At 37.6% G+C, this 21,799-nt stretch overlaps 2 protein-coding genes across 4 annotated transcripts in view; both read left to right on the forward strand.

Moving 5' to 3' along the window:
• Positions 1-166: 166 nt before the first annotated feature.
• Positions 167-21,397, forward strand: CTSS (cathepsin S). 3 transcript variants are annotated; one of them, XM_014560853.2, is made up of 9 exons: positions 167-257; positions 631-726; positions 1,647-1,773; positions 4,149-4,271; positions 5,106-5,255; positions 6,839-7,066; positions 8,138-8,303; positions 9,158-9,260; positions 20,205-21,397. In XM_014560853.2, the coding sequence occupies exons 2-9, from the start codon at positions 701-703 to the stop codon at positions 20,239-20,241; spliced, it is 960 nt and encodes a 319-aa protein (XP_014416339.1). In that variant the 5' UTR covers positions 167-257; positions 631-700; the 3' UTR covers positions 20,242-21,397. The 3 variants fall into 3 exon arrangements, with proteins under 3 accessions (XP_014416339.1, XP_006186680.1, XP_032320238.1); XM_006186618.3 differs by lacking the exon at positions 20,205-21,397 and adding an exon at positions 17,172-17,834 and having other exon boundaries at positions 183-257; XM_032464347.1 differs by lacking the exons at positions 167-257; positions 20,205-21,397 and adding an exon at positions 17,172-17,834 and having other exon boundaries at positions 610-726.
• HORMAD1 (HORMA domain containing 1) overlaps positions 10,059-21,799 on the forward strand; it is a 29,873-nt gene continuing 18,132 nt past the window's right edge. The window contains exon 1 of the mRNA XM_032464346.1: positions 10,059-10,069. The gene's annotated coding sequence lies outside the window, so the exon portion shown is untranslated. The remainder of the gene's footprint in view (positions 10,070-21,799) is intronic.

Raw genomic sequence — 21,799 nt, forward strand, 5'->3', positions numbered from 1 at the left:
ACTTGATAAACTGATTTTAAAAACTCTTATGGAGAAGTTAACAGGTACAACATGTTAAGACAACTTTGAAAAAGAAGAACAAACAGCAGTGGCAGGGGTAACTTACCCTCTTAGACATCAGCATATTCAAAGCTATTTTAATTAAAACTATGTGGTATTGAAGCAGCAACAGATAAGAAGAAGAGCTCAGTGAGCTCAGAAACTGACCCATGGAGACATGGATTACATGGCTGAGAATTAGACAACAGTGATCATGGGTGAGTTGTGTTAAAATGAATAAGGCAGCTTTTCCTGGGAAATCATGGAGGAAGCTGGGATTTCAGAAGCTTAAACCTAATTTTTTCGTAACTAATTTTTCCCATCTGAAAACTGGTGTTTTTAGGTAAAGTGAATAATCAAAATGATGAGGGCTTAAAGGGTAAACGTGAATAGGTGTTGTTTTGCTGAGTTTGTTCTGTTGCTCTCCTCTCCTGGGGGCTCTTTTTGGTTTACTGTACCCACTTTGTCTCAAAAACTGTAGGGAGAGAGCCAGAGGTAGCCAAAGGAGTTAGGTTTTAAATGAAACTGAAATGAAAGCTCACTTCCTCATTGCGGATGCCTCATGTGACAAGTTCCAATTTCTTTTTAAAGTCAGTTTCACTGAAGTCTCTTTGCTGCCTGTGAAATCTTTGGAGAGAGTCCACCTTCCAGCTTTCCTGACATGGGAGCACCTGCTGGTTCCATCATGTATGTACTGTCTGTTCTTCTTCTTCTATTTACTATACTTAGACCCTTTATTTGTGTTTTTAACTTGCTCTGCCTGCTAGGTTTTACATCGTTTCAGGAAGTAAACTAAAAAATCATTGTCGCTCAATTTGCCTCTTGTTTTTTTGATTAAAAAGAATCTATTTTTGAAAAGCTAAAGTCTACTTGAACATCTACAGCCTTAGGCTGAAACGTAGCTTTCTTCGGAGTATAATTTGAAGAGTTACATTGTTTAAAAATCCAGCTGTTTTGAATTAAAAAGAAATGGAAAAGAAAGAAGAATCCAGTTTGAGGCAGTTAGTCACTGAATTTCTGTTGAAGTCTCTTTGTATTAAATACAGAAATGGTGTTTTCAAAAGTAGTTAATTGCTTCTTTTGAAATAGATATTTTGATTGTTGGGGAAAAAAGTTTAAACAGTACAATGATCCAAGGATGTGAAAGCAACACACAGGAGCTGTCTTTTAACTACCTCTGAATGTTGTAGATATTTTAAGTAGAGCAGTTAAGAAGAGCTTGTGTATTCAAAAATTATGAAGATAAACTGATTTTTTAAAGGTTTGCCTTTTTAAGGATTTTTTTTTTTGAAAGGAGGACAGAGGATTTCCCTTGGTTAGATTTGTTGGCAAATCCTGTAAAGTCCCTGCTTCCCTCATCCCTCCCTGTAAATTTGGGTTCTTAGATATCAGGAAATTTTTGAAAATCACTTTTTAAAGTGCTACTAAATATTGGAAGTGGTATTTTAGACATAAATATGCTGTTACTCCCTGTGACTATAATTCAGAAAATTGCCTGTATAATTCTGATCTGTAAGATTCTGTCCCTTTGAGAGACTCTGCGCTGCTATGTGGTCACATACATGCAGCGAATCCTTACTCTTCCTATGTTACCTTCCCTGTAACAGGATGAAACGGCTGGTTTGCGTGCTCCTCCTATGCTCCTCTGCGATGACACAGCTGCGTAAAGACCCCTCTCTGGACCGCCACTGGGATCTCTGGAAGAAAACCTATGGCAAACAGTACAAGGAAAAGGTAGATGGGTTGCCAACTGAGCAATTTGCTTTTACTCAAGTATCCTCTGCTTTCTTCCTCTCAGAATTGTGTTCTTACAAGCAGTGTTTTCAATAAATGTTACATACTCATTTCTTACCAGATTCTGTTACTAGAGATCCATCAGGAAACAAAACAAAGTTTCTGTTTTTATGGAGCTTATATCCTAGAAGGAAAGATAGGAAATAAGTGAATGAATAAGCAGGAATATACCATGTTAGATGGTGATAAGGGCAGTAGAGGAAAATAAAGCAAGGCATGGGGGGTCAGAAGGGCCCCAGGTAGTGTCTGTGAGGGGTTGGGAGTGATGGTTCCACGTATGTGACAGGATGGTCAGGGAAGGCCGCACACATAAGGTGACACTGGAGCAGAAATTGACGGAAGCCAAGGAGCAAGCAGAGTAGATAACTGGAGTGAAAGTCCCAGGTCAAGGGGAGAGGAGTGGATGTTGGAGGGACACAAAGGCCTGATTCAGTCCCCGGCCCCAAGGAGCTCTGCTGGAAGTTATTTCCTGCTCTCACTTCCCACTTTGTACTTTTGTTTTTATTTCAAAACATACTTCTTGACTGATTTTAAGATCTTACCCTTGGCGCCTCAAGTAACTCCTATAACTGTATGATATTTCTGAGTTTATAAGCAGGATTACATAATTACTTCTTTGATGTATTATTTTTGTATAAAAAATGACAGTTTTAGTAGGACATGCGCCCCGAGTTGTTTTCTTAGTCGTGATGAATTTCACCCTCACCCACTCCTCTTCAGGACCAGGCCTCCAGTTTCAAGGTTAATTCGAGTTAGATGTGCAGTTAGCACCACTATCTGGTTAAATGAATCCTGTCTTGCTTTTTAATGATCTCAGTCCGAATCATTAGGAGGAATGAAAATGACTTTTGATTGGTATCCTGCCATTCAGATGTATCTCAAAGTCCACTTCTTTTTTTCCTTTCTTTTACTTCATTAGGTTTATTTTTTCTTTATTCCATTTTCTGCCTCTAGTGGTTTGGAAGTATATCTGTACATGTCCATTACTGTGGTAACAATAAAATCTTGCTTCCAAGTAGAGGGGTTGCATCCAGACTTATTGCATAGAACCAGGGCCTGGGTTCTGACACTCAATAAAATGAGGCAGAAAAGAGATGTTGCTGACTGCTCATTGGGCTAACGCTTGTTGAAAACTATGGCCTTGGGGGTAAGGCTGAGGGCTGGCAATTCTAGGAGGCACTATGTATATTGTAGCCCATGGAAATGAAGCGTCTGGAGGACAACAAAATCTATATTCAGAATATGAATTCACTCTGGATACAATTAAAGTAACAGGACCAAAAATGATTTTTAAAAACTATATCTAATGGAATGACGTCAACACAAATGAACAAAATATTGTGAAATATATTAGAAATCCAGTTAGAGATCTCAGGAATCAAAAGGATAATCATTGAAATAAGAACTCAGTAAAAGGGATAAACTCCAGACTGGAAAGAACTGAATAGACTCAGCAACCTGGAAGGTGGTACTGAGGCATTCATAGAGAAGGCAGCATAAATTTCTTTTATTTATGAAAATAAAAACGGAAAATTGTGAAAATGCAGGTAAAAGATGAGAGAGAGTTTGTGGTTCCAAAATACATCTGATAAGAGTTTCTGAGGAAGGAAATTAGATGGAGTGGTGGGAAAGAAACATTTGAGGAGGTGCTGGTGGAGAATTTTCTAGATACAAAGAAAAAAAAAGTCTTGAGTCCTCCAATCAAAAGTGCCCTCCTATCAAAAGTACTCCGGAGAGGAAACTAAAGAAATCCACACCCAGAAACACATAATGAAGCTGCAAAACATCAAAGAGAAAGAGAAAATCACAAAAGTTACCATAGGTAAAAACAGAGGTACAGCAACTCAACTGAGGTCCGACCTCTACTCTGTAATAATAGAGGCCAGAAGACAATGGAGAAGTGTCTTCAAATAACTGAAGAAAAAGAGCTGAAATTTATAATCAGCTAAACTATGTTTTAAGAGTGAGGGTAAAAAAAAGACATTTTAAAAGGGCCTATAATGATTAAGCGATCTTACCACTTACAAAGGATATACTTCAACAAACTGCAATTTCTAAAAAAAAAAAAAAAGTGCTTTAGCATATTGAGGAAGGCCATTGTGTATCTAAAATAATATTAATCACCATCAGAGCAATTAAGAGCAAGAATTAAGATTAATGTATGATTTTGCCAGTTGTTGGATAAATTCACTTATTTGCATGCTCCCAGACAGATCCACATTTAGTAGAATGCTTTATAATATGTTTGTTTTCATTGTTGAATAGTTATTTGTGCAGGATTCAGTATAACGATGTTCTTTTTCTTCATATTTTAGAATGAGGAAGCAGCACGGCGTCTCATCTGGGAAAAAAATCTAAAAACCGTGATGCTTCACAATCTGGAGCATTCAATGGGAATGCACTCATACGACCTCGGCATGAACCACCTGGGAGACATGGTAGGTAAACTACAAATAGTCCTCCTTTTATCTCCAGGTAAGCAGGATTTCTATCTCCCCAAAGGCAATTCGAAGGTAAACAACAAAGAGTAGTATCTGTATGTGTACAAAGTTAGAAAACAGAATTTAAGGACAGACGAATTTGTACGGATTCCTTATTTAGTCCTATTGTGACCGCTTTCCTTAACGATTCCCTTCTTTAGAGGAATGTTTTGAACTCACGGAGCACTATTACTTTTATTTGTGTTAATTCTAGAAAGCATTGCCTAAAGACTACTCACAATCTTGTCAAGTTACCTTACATGTGTATGTCTACGTAGACAGTGTGATGTGTTCCACCTGCTTTCTTAATGGGGGAGTGTGGGTATTTAATATCACAAGTAATCTCCTGTTAGTTACTAGATTCTGTTCTACCCTACAAAACTTTATCACCATGGCCAAAATTAAGAGTCATGGTACCCCTTGGAAGCGAATACCCTAAGTAGAATAAATTCCTAATTAAATGCAGGAATCTCCTTTGTAATTCTTTATCAGAAGGAAAACCAGTTCAGTCCACTTTTTGACAACCTTTTATAAAATTCTGCCTTGCTTTGAACCAAAAATCTGTCTCCTTGTGACTTCTAACTTTTACCATTTGCTTCTCCTTCCAAACACCTAACTGGGATGCTAATGCAAAGTGTAAGACTAAAGGGAGCCAGATAATTCACCTACCAGTTACCTACGTTGGTCACAAATACCACTAGTTTTTCTCAGTTATTAAATATATTCACAGTTACAGTTAATTAGGATATTGAAAACAAAGATATAAGTAAAAGGAAATATGTGTCTTTGTAGACCAGTGAAGAAGTGATATCTCTGATGAGTTCCCTGAGGGTTCCCAGCCAATGGCCGAGAAATGTCACTTACAAGTTAAACCCTAATCAGAAATTGCCTGATTCTCTGGACTGGAGAGAGAAAGGGTGTGTTACTGAAGTGAAATATCAGGTGAGTAGCATCATCCCAGGCCTCTACCCCAAGTAGAGATCCCTCTTCCTTATGTACTTAGTCTCATTACATAATTTGGCAGTGAACCTTATAGTCGGCTATGTTTCTTTCTAACTACTTTTGGTATTCTTGTCTTCCCAACCATCTCATGAGCTCCTTGAGGGCAAGGACCACAGCATACTTTGTATTTCCCACAATGCTTAGAACACCAATAGTTAGAACCACATCAGGCAAAAACTGTGAACTAAGCAAATGTGTCTTTAAGACCAACGTGTAGCGTTCATGCTATCCATCAGCTACACTTGACCCTTCACCAAGCCAGTTACTTGAGAAATGGTATCGTGTGTGGGGATTTCATTCAGGAGGTTTTCCCTCCATCTCATTTATGAATTTCAAGGTCCAAGGAGAGGAAAGGACTAGAGCTGAGACTGGCCTGTAAATTACCCATCAAGTTCATTCATGACTAGGCTTGGATTGTTAGACTAAGATATAAGGATTTTATAAATTTGTTGCTATGTTTTTGTATTTCCTTTAATTTGCTTGTCCTAAAAAATAGGTATAAAAATCCTAAATTAGTTTTAGTAAGCTAAGGATAAAGCACATATATCATCTTGGAAGTCAGGATAGGGGAGAAGAATCAGTGTTCTGAGCAGCTGCCCCCACCAGTGACCAATGAAGAGTGTAAAAATCAAGAAGTGAATGGAACTGCTAATCTCTTACTCTTTTTCAGATAGATATTTTTCTTTCAGCTAGCTTGGGTTTTTTGTTTTTGTTTTTGTTTTTTTTACTGGAGTTCCTCTAAAAGTTTGGGAAGACCAAATAAACTACATATCTAGGTGTTAACTAGAAATAATTTAATGAGCTCCTTTCCCTGGATGCTTGCATTTTACTGGGTGATTTTTGCTTTAACCAAAATAAATTTGAATTTGCTTCCTTCCAGCAGAGAGCAAAGCAGGATGAGGGGAGGAGAGAAAGAGCAGTTATGATGTGGTTCTGGACTCTCTGCACCTTTTTAAACTAAAGCAGCTTTGTGTTTTTCTGCTTGTTTATACTTCCCTGTAAAATATCTTATGACCAAAAAAATTCTGAAGCTAAAAATGTTTGAAAATGCTAACCTTATGTTTCAGGCCTCATTTGGCAAGAGGAAGGGTATTTTAGGTCAAGAGAATCATCCCAGTTCCTCTCAAAATCGTGCAGCATTGGTAGTATAGCGGTGAGCAGAGCTGCCTTCCAGTTCCTCTCAAAATCACTTTATGGTTGGCATCTATCTCCCTAACTTAAGGGGGAAAATAGCTGAGATTTGGTACAAGCTCAGTAAGTACTCTTTCTTAATACATTTGAATATGGCAGTTACACTCTGCGCTCAGCCATTTGTAAATCTTTATTAAGGTTGAACCTTGCCCAGAGAACAATCCAGTATTCAGTCTTCATTCTCATTGTCTAAGAGAAGAGGAAACTACAGTGGGGCGAGCTTTTCCTGGAACTGCTGACAGCGCTGACATGTTGCGAGTTGCCCAGTTTGTGTAGCGGAAGTCATCCTTACTGACTCTGTGATGGTCCTTGTGACTTTGTCTCTGTTTTAGGGTTCTTGTGGTGCTTGTTGGGCTTTCAGTGCTGTGGGAGCCCTGGAAGCACAAGTGAAGCTGAAAACCGGAAAGCTGGTGTCTCTGAGTGCACAGAACCTGGTGGATTGCTCAACTGAAAAATATGGGAATAAAGGCTGCAATGGCGGCTTCATGACAGAGGCTTTCCAATATATCATTGATAACAACGGCATTGATTCGGACGCTTCATACCCCTACAAAGCCATGGTGTGTCATAAGCAAACTTTTTGTGCTGCCCCTTTACCTTATTGCTATCACTAAACTAACTGTACTAAACTTACCACCAAGCCAATTGCTTGAGACGCAGTGCCATGGTGTGTGTGTGTGTGTGTGTGTTTGTTTCAGAGAGAGAGAAAGAGAGAACAAGAGAAAAAGAGAACCTTGATCAGAAATTCTTAAATTCTCAAAAGTTCTCTTTCTCATGCAGCAGACTTCTTAATTTATCACTGGCACAATGATTTTAAACAAGCAAGCAGAGTTCATGCTTAAAAATGGATTTTCAGCAAAACTTCCTTACAAAACTCTTTCTGTGTATCTGCCTGGTGTTTAAATTTTTTTTGCCCTGCAGCCTTCTATGCTGGACCTGATTCTCAGATCATCAAGCACACAATTCTTCTACTAAAAAGCTAGATAATGCTCTCCTCCTCCTCCTCCAGATTCATCACACGTTCTGTTAAATGATATAACTAACATGTCCATATTACAGAACATTTATAAAAGATTAAAAATATCACTCAAAAACCTCCTCCCTTAGCCACTACTGTTTTGATTCATTTCTTTCAAGTTCTTTTTCCTATCAAGCATTTAGAAAACATAGTTGTATATGCAACAAACATGAATTTGTACCCTCCCCTTTCCCACTGGAAATATGATCTTTATAAACCATTGTTTAAACTGCAAATCATCCTGCAGGCATTACATCATCAAAAAGATTTTTAATGATACCGTCTAGTCTAGAGTTTATGATCTTAGTGTAGTATTCCCCTAACAATCCATCTCGGAGTCTGAGAGACATTATCCTGGTAAATTTTGCACACATGAAGATGTTCACAATAAACAATAGCATAGTTCTGTTTTTCCTCTGTTACTGGTGAAATGCAGAACTATTAGAGTTTGGAAGATTTTACTTTTCTTTCCTTAAAGGGAAGAAGGAGCATTAGACACTTGAAAAGGCTAAATGAGGAAGGAAAACATATTTGAACTGCAGACCAAGGATTCTGGTGATTTATAAAAGAAGTTGAAGTACACATCGTTATCTGATTTATCTCTTTTTTGCAGGATGGAAAGTGCCAGTATGACTCAAAAAATCGAGCTGCCACGTGTTCGAGGTATACTGAACTTCCCTTTGGCAGTGAAGATGCCTTGAAAGAAGCTGTGGCCAATAAAGGACCTGTGTCTGTTGCTATAGATGCAAGCCATTCTTCTTTCTTCTTCTACAAAAGTGGTAAAAACCCAGATACATCCTCCTCATGCTTTATACTGCCCTTGTGCTGTAAGAAAGAATATTCTTATTCCTTATCACTTGGCCTCTGAACGCTTAGACTAGGTTAAACGGAACGCTCCATTTCGTATCATTTCATATACGTATCTTTATACCCAGTTCTAATTTACTAGTAAGGTAATACTTATCAGAGTTCACTAACACTACATGCCAGGTACTATGCTAAATTCTTTCCATGCATTAGCTCGTTTAGTCCTCACAATATCCCCATTTTACGGATGAAAAAAAACTAAGTCTTAGGTTAACTTGCCCAAAGTCACACGGTCTGCAGGTGTCAGCCGGGGTTAGAAGCGGTGCCGCGTGACTCCCGCGCCTGCGCCCCTAAGCACGGCCGCGCTGTGGGTGCAGGTGCAGCCCAGCGCTGCTCGGGGAGGGCGCCCAGCAAGGCAGAACCGGGCGGTAGACAAAGCAGGTGATTCTCTCTTTTTTTCTTTTTTTAACCTCACATCATTTAATCTGATAAAGGATGAATATGTATAGAACAGGCAGTTTAGGAATATATTATGAAATATATTTTAAGAAATATATTTCTTACTGTATATAAGTTAAAAAATAATTAGAAAAAGGTGGCAGTTCAGCAGAGATTTCTAATTAGATTGATGCTAAACTTGGCCAAAGACAAACCCCAGCGATATAGCATTGCATTGATGGCAAAAATCATAAACTCTAAATCGTTTAAACATTAGAGTATATGTTCCTGACATACATCCAAAACAGTCTCATAAAATAGCATTTTCAAATGTCCTTCATTGCCACATACCACTTACTCTTTTTCCCCACCCACATCTTATTCTCAGGTGTCTACTATGACCCATCCTGTACTCAGACCGTGAACCATGGTGTACTAGCAGTTGGCTATGGTAACCTTGATGGGAAAGACTACTGGCTTGTGAAAAACAGGTAATGTATTCACACTTTGATGTATATTTAATTAAAATCAGGAATTTGAGGGAGCCTCAACAAATGCTTTCTTGTGATTATGATGTTAAGCATCATGATATTGACAATGATGAACATTTATAGCTTCTTATAAAGTAGCACTCAAAATTACTCAACGCCCCCAATTCTTCACTTCCTATTCTGCCGTCAGCACTTCGCTTTCATGACTTATTTTCTACACTACTTTGTTGATTGCTCCTTATCAGTCTCCTTTATGAATACCCATCTTCTGCTTGGCCCCCCCGTTGCTGGTTTTTCCTCCAGGGCTCTGTCTTCCACCCCTTGCTCTTCTTATTCTACATTTTCTTTGGATACAATCATTCCATTCTTATGATTTCAGCTATAACATATGCTGATGGTGTTCAAATCTCTAACTCTGGCTCTGACCTCTGCTGTGAACTCAGATTATTCATCTAGACATATCCACTCTAATGTATCTTAGTTTTTCCAAACTCAGTATGTCCAGGGAATTCAGTAGTCTCTCCACCATATTGTTCCTTCTCAGAACTTCCCATCTCACTAAAAGGCAACACCACACAACAAGCTCAATTAGTCACCCGATCAGATACTATGGATTAGTCTTAGACCCCTCTAGATGCAGCCTAGCGACAGGTCAACCTGATTTTACCTTGTCTCTGTCCTTAATTCTGCCCCCTCTCCATTTCTTCTGTCATCACTCCGGTTCACACCTCTCTTGCCTGGACTATTCCTGTAGCCTTCTAACTGGTCTCCTTTTCTCTCAAACCTGCCTTTATACTGCTTCCCATCTGGTTTGTCTGGAATGTAAGTCTAGGCTTATTATACCTCATCTGCTTAGTGCCATTAAGTGTAAAATGAATGTTCCTTCTTTCATTTTAGAATAAATTTAGAAAAGAAAATACAAGTCGTCTATGTTGTGGTCCCTCCCTGCCTTGCCAGCCTCAATTCCTGGCAATGTCTCACGCTTTGAATTCTAGTTATACTGAACTATACACAGCTATAGTTCCTTTTCTAGCATTTTATCTTTAATGCCTTCATATCTTGGTTATGCTGTTCCCTCTGTCTAGAACAGCCTTTCTCCTCACTTGGTTTACTCATCCTTTTCCTTCAAAACCAGTGCAGACATTATCTATACCAGGAAGTTTTCCCTAAATCCTTGGTCTGGGCAAAATGTCTTTTTTCCTATGCTCCTAAAATGTCCTCTAGCAGACTGGAATATTTTACATGTAATATTTAAATTGTGTGTTCACCTATCTATCACTCCAATATTCTGTATGTGCCTTTGGGGCACAGAGTGTGTCTTGTCTTTGTATCCTCAGCACAGTAGGTGGCATCTAACAGCCCCTCCATACATGAACTAGCTGATGTCCATATAAACTGTAAACAAAAGGAATGCAGCTTCTAGAGGGAAAAGAGAGGAAACATGAAGAGTTGAGACCTAAACATGTTTGAATTTTCTCCTTGTGTGAGTTTTCCAAGGCTCCCATAACAAAGTATCACAAACTGAGAGACTTAAATGACAAAATTGATTGTCTCACAGTTCTAGAGGCTGGAAGTCAGAGATCAAGGTGTCGGCAGGGTTGGTTTCTTCCAAGGGCTGTGAGGAAGAAATTTTTCAATGCCTTTACTCTAGCTCCTGAAGGTTTGCTGGCAGTGTTTGGCTTTTCTTGGCTTGTAGAAGCATCGTCCACTCTCTGCCTTCGTTTCCACATGACATTCTTCCTGTGTGCATGTCTGTTTCTGTCCAGTTTTCCCTTTTCATAAGATATCAGTCATATTGGATTAGGGTCCAGCCTAATAACTCATCTCAGCTAGTTATATCCTCAGTGCCTCTATTTCCAAATAGGGTCACATTCTGAGGTATTGGGGACTAGGATTTTGACATATGAATTTGGAGGAGACACAATTCAACCCATAATACCCCTCGAATCTTTATTGGAATTACATAGTCTACAAACCATAAATAAACAAACTAAGAGGTCCTTTCCTACCATTTTTCACACTGTGGCACACATACCAGATGGTAACATTTATATGGCCCACTAGGAAGGTAGATGAAGGGACTCATATCTTGGTTCACTAGTAACCCATTCACACCTTGGATCTAGACCAGTGATAACTTTTTTAAATGTGGCAATACTTTCACCTATATCTTGTTTACTACCCAGTAGGTTTTCCTCTTCTCTATTCAAACCGCTCTTCTTGAAGATCATCTATATCTTTTAGGGTTTTAATTCAAAACCTCTTCTCAGCACTTACTCATTCAACAAGAATTTACTAGGCATCTGCAATGTGACAGGCATGATCTAAGCCCTGGAAATACAAAAATTAATCAGAAATCATCTGGTCCTGAAGGGGCTCACAGTCTAATGGGGAATTATATATATTTTTGAACAACAAAACACAACACAGCATGGTATAATATGTCTAAATGACTTTGGGGCCATAGAGGAGGAGTTGCCTCTCTGCCCAAAGTTCCACAGATAAGGCATTACTCACACTCTTTTCAGATAAATGAATTGCTCATATGTTAGAAGAGGAAAGCAAGTTGCCCAATGACCCAAAAAGGATATGGAATGGCACAGACATTTGAGAGATTTCTCTGCTGTATAAACTCTCTCCTCCGTTTATTTCTATGACATCTATGACATAGCACTTTCCTGGCTCCTTTTGCTGTATCAGTTTTAACCTCATTTCTTAGATTATTTTCTTCTATCTGTTCCTTACACTCCATCTCTAGCTATACTAATGCAAACTCATTTAATCCTTGAGCTTCATCTATTGCCATTATGTGGATGGTACCCAGTTCAAAATTTCTAGAAATTACCTGTCTACTAAGCAATAGACTTCCATGTCCAACTTCCAATTTGATAGCTCTACTTGAAAAGTACAGATCCCCCACCCACCTACCCTCCAGCTGCTGACAATACACACACATTCTCCCCAGCTCTTTTTCTCTCTCCTATTCAACAAGTCTAAAACCAAATTCCCTCTTTCTCTCCATTCCAACTCCCTTTACATCCCACATCCCTGAAAATGATTTTAGAATAAGCTCAAGGGAAAATTATTCCCTATTTTGAGTAATACATCACCAACTTCAGATTATAAAAACCTTGGTATCCTCTTGGTCTCCTCCTTCTCTCCCTAAACCCACATACCCCTGTCCTTTAGGCCTCTTAATCATATTTTACATGTATTTCAGATTTATCTAATTCAGATTCCATTCTCTCCCAACTATGGAAGTATCTTTTTAAAATACGGATCGTGTAAACCCATGGTCAAAATTCTAAATAGTCTACCATTTTCATCAAAATGAAATCTAAACTCCTGACTAGGCATTTGAGGGTCTTTATTAGGTAGCTTCAAACATAGCTTTCTAGACTTTTCTTTCCCTATATTCTCATGCACCCATATTCACACTCTGGCCACCGGGAACTACTTACACGTCATTCCCTAAGTTTAGAGACACTTAGTTACTTCTATTTCTTTACTTTTGCTGTTACATCTTTCTGAAATGCCTTTAAAGCTCATTGATCCCTACGGAAATCCCTGTCTGGTGAAATGGGCACTATCATATATTCTAGTGGAAGAGTAAATTTTTACAATCCTCTTGAAAGCAACCTGATAATATGAATCAAGAACTTTTCAAATGTTCACATTCTTTGTCCAATGATTTCCATTTCTTGGAATCTACATGAAGAAAATAATCCTAAATATGGGGAAAACTTTCATACCTGATTTATGTAAATTATAGCATTCTTCTTCTTTAGTAGTGGAAACTAGTAAGCAACCAAAAATGCCTAACAATAGGGATAGTATTAGATAAACTATGACATAATCAAGTCCATGTATTAGAAATTATATTTATTCAGAGCATTGTTAATAACCTAATAGAATACTTGGAATATACATTTAAATGGAAAAATGCATACAAATGCAAAATTTATATACAATGTAAGTATTAAGTTAAAAACAGTACATGGGATTTCTCTGATGTATGTTATACTAAAGGATCAGATGGAATTATAGCAAATGTTAATAATGGTCTGTCTACCTTTATGTATTTTCAAATTGTCTTTAATAAAGCCACTTACTACTTTAAAAATGAAAAAAAAACTAATTAAAAATCCTATTCATTCTTCAAAACCTACCTCAAATGCTGTCTCCTCCCTACCTCATTCATTTACACAGAATTGTTTCTCTAACCTCTAAGCTTTAGCAATGCTTCATAAGTTTTATTATAGCATTTAACACATTGTGCTTTGTATTATAGCTATTTCTGTAAATCATGCTCCACTCACGAGAATGTAAGTTTTGTAAAGCTAGAACAATCTCTTGTTCATTTTCGCATCTTCATTCATACATTGATTCAACAAATATATATTGAGTACCTGCCATGTGTCAAGCACAGTGCTAGGCACTGGGGATTTGAATGAAAAATGCAGTCTTTCTGTCATCCTTCAGGATACTCACAGTCTAATACATACAGGCAAGGAGATAGGTAGGTGCGTGTACAGACCATCGCAATAGAATGTGGTAACTGCTGAGACAGAGGTAGGCATCGGCTACAGTGCAAGCACAGAGGAGGCGTCAGGGAAGGCCCTTTAGCCAGGTTATCTTAAGGACGAGAAGGAAATAGCGAGACAAAAAGGGCAATCAGAGCAGAGGAAGGTACATGTGCCAAAGCCCAGAAGTGAGAGAAAGTAAATGAGTTAAGGAACTGCATGATTATATTTATAAAGGTTGTAGCATAAGGCGCCTGTTAGAGAGGCGACATAGGAAGGGAGCAAATTATGAAAGACCACAGCGATAGCTGGCACTCGAGTCTGACAGGGAGCGGTTAGACACGGGCCTGAATTCCGGGCCCCACCGAGACTGACCCAAACAAAATCCTCTTAGATCATCAAACTTGTTCTTAGTGACTTCTTAAAAGACTAAATTATATGTCATTTCCAATGCTACCAAGTTAAGCCTAAGTAAAAGAATGTGGAGTCTCCCTCTATTTGGCCTCTTCTTTTTTATCTTCCTTTGGTTTATATGTAATCTTTTTGACACGTGTATAACATTGATCCCTGACCCTCGATTTTTCTCTCCTTTCTGGATATGGGTACTTAGCTTCTTCGTATAATACAGTATAGCATAGTGAGTAAAAGAATTAACTTTGAAGCCAGGCAGAACTTGCTTAGAATCCTAGCTCCTTTCACTGTCTCTGTGACCTCAGGCAGGTTATTTAAAACATCTTTAACTTTCAATGTTCTCATCTGTAAAATGGGAATAATAGCCTCATTATTATTATTATATAATTATGCATATATTATTATAGAGATTATTATAAGGATTAAACAAGACAATGTAAGTAAAACACTTAGCACATAGTGTGTGGCATGTAATGTGTCCAATGAATCATAGTTATTATTTTTATTATTATTCTTCCTTTGAATCTCTATAAAGAGAATACTATCTGACATAGAAGACTATGCCCTCAATAACATCCCAGCTGTAAATGCAGTTATAAGTCTTACAGAATGCTTTCATAATGTCTAGTAATATATAGCTCAATCATTTAATACCAAAGAATAATTGAGTACAAATTATTTTATGGGTGCCAAAATAATTGAAAATACTTGATTATACAATCTTCTGATGGTTAGACATAATCCAGAAGTAAAACTAGAGCATCTCGGTGAGGAATGATGAACTATGTATTCTTCAGGGACATCTCCCTAAATATTAGGCAGTAGAGATTTTGAGGTTAAACTCTCTGAGAAGATCCTTAAGTATTTGGATAGTCTTTGTTGCCAGTTATGGGCAGATCCTATAAATTTAGACAGCTAGCTGAGCTAGAGGTGCAATTGCTATGTACTTAGAAAAGTTTAGAAGCCTAACAAGGACATATACTAGGTCAGAAGGCCACCTCAACCTGACTGCCCACAGGGTGGACCAAGATTGTCTTTGGGAAAAATAAAAGGGAGGAATTTAATTTAGTGTACAGATCAATGAGTAAGGAAGGCCCCACAGTTATTGGGCTAACATAGTTTGAGCCTGAGGAAAAAATTCAAAATGTTAACTATGTGCCTATTAGAACCTTAAACACACACACACATATATACACAGACACATACACCAAAAACTGCAAAAGCACCTGGGACACCTTTAAGCACTATCTCATGAACTCTCTAAGATAAACAGTTGCAAAGCAGATGGGCCTCTAGATAATGCAGTAACTTGATGGAGTTGGTAGGGGTGGAGGGGAGGACAGAAATGGCTCCTCTTCAACCATATGTGGCATTAAGTTATAAAAATATAAGTTAGAATAAAGAACATATTCCATTTTCCCTCACTGAAAACTGCTGTCTGATCTTTCAAGAGATGCTGATTCTTAAAGAAGAGTTAGGGTACATGTTTTATACTAAATATTATAGGAATCTGTATTAAATTCGTACATACTGCCTCTTCCGCATGGAATCAAAAGCTGAAGAAAGATTTTTTAAATAGTTATAATCTAATGATTTTTCTTAGAGATTTGTCTACAGAGAGATTAACAACGTGCACACTGGTTTACAACTCAAAACAGGTACTTACCACGCGATGCCACTGAAATCACCCTTGTCAGGATCACCACTCACCTCCACTTACCTCAGCCGTCAGTTGTCAAATCTCATTCTTCTTGCCCTCTTAACATTTAATGTGTAATTAATTACTCTCTCCTTTCTGAAACTCTTTATTTGACTTTCAGGTGACCACATTCTCCTGGTTTTCTTCCTACTTTACTACTCAGTCTCTTATAGGGTTTTGTCATTTTTTCAGCAGTCTAAAAAAGGGGGAAAAAAGAATATTTTGGTGAATCTTTCCTAAATCTGAATTTCTTTAACTCAAAAGGACTATGCTTCAACTAGAAATTATGTCCTCTTAAGTTTTGTTTTTGGTGTTAAAATGTCCTTTCTTTTACAATATGATGGTGATTACAAAATGATGGTAATAATAAAGTTTTTTTTTTAATGTCTGCACCTACTAACTTAAAAATTGGTAACTGTATGTCAATCTGCAAAATTTTTTGAAATTCAAAGTCCGTGAAATCAAAAGGCGAGAGAACCATTGATCTCCTCTAACCCTAATATGACCCACTAACTCCCTCTGCAACATCTCTGACAAGCTGTGTAAACCTCTGATTGAGCACTTTCAGTGCCAGGGAGCTCACCTCCTCCCAATGTAGCATATTCCATTTTTTAACAGCTTTAACTATAAGGAAGTCTTATCTCAGCTTCACTTCCAGGTCAAAAAGCTGTTTGAAAGCTGCACTTTTTATTGCTTATTTTAGAATCCCCTGCCCTATACCTTTTCCATCATGGTCTCTTAAAAATATTTCTTAATTGGTACTCTCTAAAGAAATTGAAGTTTGATAGCAAATCATCACCTATGATCCTATTATGCAAAAACATTTAGAGATGGGGCCTTGGAAAGGATAATAAAACTTCCTGCAGACGTAAGAGGATTAAATTTTGGGATGGATCTTATATTGTTTTCCTTAGGTATTAAATCTATTCATCACTGTAACACTAAAACCTTCCAAACTATCCTTTGAAAATTGCCTAAAAGCCCTAGGGAAATTATTATATTATTTTCTTCTAATTTTGTTTTACAGCTTTTCATATATAATCACTTTAGGAGGAAAACAATCTAAGAGATAAAAAGTTGATAATGTAATGTGATTATATTCATTTGTAGTTTTTTAAAATTTTATTTCATTTCATTAATTTTTTCATTGAAGTATAGTCAGTTACAATGTGTCAATTTCTGGTGTACAGCATAATGTCCCAGTCATGCATGTATATACATACATTCATGTTCATATTCTTTTTCATTTGTAATTTTGTGTTATTTCTTTTTCTAAAGCTGGGGCCTCAACTTTGGTGACCGTGGATATATACGGATGGCGAGAAATAGTGGAAATCATTGTGGGATTGCTAATTATGCCTCTTACCCAGTAATCTAGAGATCTCTTTGTTTTAGAACAATTCAAGAAAGACAAAACACTTTCTCTTAACTTAATTTTACCTGCTGTAAGCAGTAGAAATGTGTGACATGATCAATGTATATTTACTGTACTAACAGAAAATATAGTTTGACATCTACTTTTTAAACTTTGCAGATCTTGGGGGAAAGTTTGCTAAGCAAACTAGTAATGTACTATTGATATAACTGTATGAAAATTGGTCAACCTGAAATGATCTGTCATGTTTGTCATTGTCTTATTTTATTTGTCCTTTTAAGTCCTCTGATATCCTTTTGAATCTTGATGGCATATAAATGCTTAATAAGTATATGTCTTTTCAACTTTGTATCATTACCACATACCATTCTTTCCTTGTTCTCAAGAAACTGTTATAATCTATTGTGAGAATGTTAAATTGTGGTATGCTGGTGATGTGCTATGGCAACTTTCATGGAAAAAACTACTAGGTTATTAATGTCTCAGACTGTATTTTTGCACACAAAAGGATTCAATAATTTTTTTTAAATAAATGATGTCAAAGTAGACAAATGCTTAAAAGATAATCTATCAAGTACTTTGTTTTTAACAATTAGCAATTAATATACTAATTCATACTATTTTTACCTAGTCATTAGCAATTTGGCCAGGACCTTTTGGGGGCAAATAATTAGTCAACCTGAAAAAATAACCGAACTGCATTTCTTTAAAAATATTCCATTACTCATAGTTTTATCTAATTCGGATTGATCTTCCTCACAACTGCTCTAGATTAGTAGACAGGCTCTGAAGAGGCAGCAGGAACTTTAAATTTCATAGGTTCGTATCTGTGACATGAAAAATGTGTGGGGTGATGCCGTTAGTGTTTCTTAAACTGAACTTTAACCATTTTCATGATCTTTGGTTCCCTCTCCACAAATTACATTTTAAAGAAGAAGAATTGCTAACTATAAAAACATGGTAATGTTGCAGGAAAATGGGGTGCAAGAGGATGGTTGTGTCCCAGGTCTCGGGTGAGTCCCTGGGACGCTCCCAGCCAAATGAGGGTCCTTGGCTTAGTGCAGGAAAGAATTCAAGAGCAAGCCATAGTAAAGTAAAAGCAGATTTATTCAAGGAGATACACACTCCACAGAGTGTGGGCCGTCTCAGAAGGCAAGAGAGGCCCTAGGATATGATGCAGGAAAACAGACGTGGGGCATCAGAAGGGTTGAGCCCCTGGGACATGCCCCACCAAGTGAGGGTCCTTGGCTTCACGCAGGAAAGAATTCAAGAGCGAGCCACAGTTGAGTGAACGTAGATTTATTCAGAGAGATACATTGTAAGGCAAGAGAAAGGCCACGTGGTGTGGGGGTTGGGTGCTCAGATTAAAAGTAGGTACACACCCTACAGATAGAACGTCGGGGAGACAGGGGCGGCTGCAAGGCGCCGTGTTGCTGGGTTTTGTGGGCTTGGTGGCTTTATATACTAATAAGTAGAAGGACCAGTCTAAGGGGAAGGGGCTGGGATTCCCAGGAAGTTGGCCGTTTCCCACCCTTTGACCTTTTGTGGCTAGCCTTGGGACTGCCATGGTGCCTGTGGGCGTGTTATTCATCATGCTAATATGTTACAATGGGCTTATAACGAAGCTCAAGATCTACTAGAAGTTAAATCTCTCATCATCCTAAGCCTCAAGGCCTACTGGGGGTTGAATCTTTTACCATTTTGATGTTAATTGCTGTGGCATTCCTTGAATGGCTGTGCCCTGTCCCCCTCCATCCTGTCTCAGAGACACACATTCCACAGGCAGAATACAGTTCGGCTGGGGTGGGGGGAGCAGCCCCAAGGCACCCCAACCTTTGACTTTCTGATTGAGAACAGTGTTTTTCTGTCATAACACATCAAATTGTAATTATATATGTATTTATATACTTACTTATATAGCATCTCTTTCCTTCATTAGATCGTAAAGTCAAGGAGGGCAGAAATCATGACACTTTGTACCTAGAACACAGCATACATAGTGCCTGCCTTAAAGTGATCAGTCACTATTTGTTGAGAGAATGAATGAGTGATAAATGAATACAGAAGAATGACCAGCCCATTACAAGTGTTAGAAGTAAAAATAGGTCCTAGTTCCTTCACAATAATGGAAATCTAACACTTTTAGAAACTATTTTAAAACTCCTGTTAAAATTTAAAGGAACCCATTATTCAGAACTTTCTTTCCCTTCCTCCTTCTCTTTTTCCTATCCCTCCCAGGACTGTACTTTGATCTGGATTTTGTTCCTCTCGCCTTTTGCTTCACCAAGATAAAGATAACGAACAAGATTGCTGTAATGAAATAGGAAGTTAATTGAGAGAGAGGTTACAGCTCAGTGGTAGAGTGTGTGGTTAGCATGCATGAAGTCCTATGTTCAATCCCCAGTATGTCCATTAAAAAATAAATAAAAATAAAATAAATTTAAAAACCTAACTACTTACCCCTCAGAAAATAAAATGAAATAGAAAGTTAACCTTTCTAAGTTCCTGAGAGTCTTTTGTTTTTAATTTAATTTTTAGTAGAGCTAATACATTCATGTGGCTCAAAAATCAAAAAGTATTGTTGTGGAGGAAAAAAAATTTTTTCCTGCTATCCTCCTAGTTTCCCCAGCTATAACCCTATAAATTAGATTGATAAAAGGCAGATTCAGAAGAGAAAAGCATACAAATTTACTTGATTTACGTTTATACGACATGGAATCCTTCATAAGGAAATGAAGCCTGGAAGAGATGGTTAAACTTGGACACTTATTATACTAGGTTCTATGAAGAGTGGAAAGTCCTGGGAAAAGGTGGTGGGACAAAAGGGTATGCGCTAATGGTGATAAACTAGGGGAAACTTAGCAAGGCCTGCTAAGTTCAGAAGTGTTCAGAAACATCCCACTGTCCTTGGAGGTAAAGATACTCCTTTCTTCTAGGTATACGGAGGGCACAGCTCACATGAGAGTCTTCTGACCTGCTTCAGAGGAGAAGGGGTAGACCAGAGTCCGTCCAGCACCTGCTTTTTAATTTGAACTGCTTCAGGGGAAAGGGGCAGATAAGAGTCCTTCCTCCTCCTGCCACTTCTAAATCCCTTCAGCTTAAAGTATTCAATATGCCACGATGCCATATTATGGGGTAGTGTGTCCTGAACCCTGTCAGTATTTAACAATCAGTTCTCATTATTTGCAGTAGTTATGGGCAAATAATACCAGGAACAATGAATTATCAAATATTGAAGCATTGTTTCTAAGCGAAATACAGGGTTAGGTTCCTGTAAGCCTTTGGTCACAACATTTTCATCAACTGATTAATACATAACCTTCTTTTATGTATGTCTCTGTTTAAAGACACTTTATTTAATATATATTGTTGAATCATTAACATTGAACTCACAGCCAACAGAACTGTAACTCATGCCTGAAAAATTATCTAATGCATATATTTTCTACGTAAGGCACATCACAACTTTCTTACATTTAGGAACATTAGACAGAACTTCTAGACAGCATTATCCACTTTAGACTTTTTGGGAAGGGGAGGTAATTAGGTTTATTTATTTGTGTTTTAATGGAGGTGCTGAGGATTGAACCCAGAACTTCATGCATGCTAAGCATGCACGCTACCACTGAGCTATATCCTCCCCCTGCGCTATCCATTTTAAACAGCCAAATCATCATCAAATAAATAAATAAATAAATAAATAAAAGATAGAGAAAGAGAGAGAGACACAAAATTGCAACACATGGTACTAAACAGAGGACAAAAAAGTACACTTGTTTACAATATGAGAGCTGAGGACACTTGTTTACAATATGAGAGCTGAAACAAGAAGACACAGCATCAGCTTGTTCAACTTCACTAAAGAGAATTCAGTACAAGTCAGCACCTGGATAAGAAATCACCTACACAGACATTGTCATAAAGCTATCATACAGCCCATCTACTCTCCTAAGAGACCACTTATTTTTCCCTGAAAGTCATTTGTTTTACCTTAAGTGCCCATCTGCTCCTTCCTATCTCCTATTAAGATGGCATATAAAACTTCAAATTCTAACCACATCTTGAGCCACAGTTCTTTGTGAATTCCCATGCAAACATACATAATTAAATGTTATTTTTTTCTTGCCAATATGACTGTTGTCAGTTTAATTTTCAGAGTCCAAGTATTATACCTTAGCGGGCAGAGGAAACATTTTTCCTCCCCAACAATTTCAAATAGCAAATAAATTGTGTAAATAAATTGTATAAAAATTGATCCCTCGTATATATATTTGTGTATCTTGGCAGTGCTTGTGTAATATAATCAAGAATTTATCTATTCTAGACAGCAAAAATGTTATGTTCCCTACAGTACCTAGCAGCTGTTACTTAACAACTCAGAGGCAAATTCAAAATGACACTATGATTAACACTATGTACCACTGAAGGTTGTTTGTTTTATGGTGAATATATGTAAAAACCAAACATCTCATTCTTTTAACCAATTTTTTTTTTTTTAAATCAGAAATAGTTTTAAGTCAATGACAATTCT

The sequence above is a fragment of the Camelus ferus genome, chromosome 21 (assembly GCF_009834535.1).
Source record: "Camelus ferus isolate YT-003-E chromosome 21, BCGSAC_Cfer_1.0, whole genome shotgun sequence".
NCBI lineage: Eukaryota > Metazoa > Chordata > Mammalia > Artiodactyla > Camelidae > Camelus > Camelus ferus.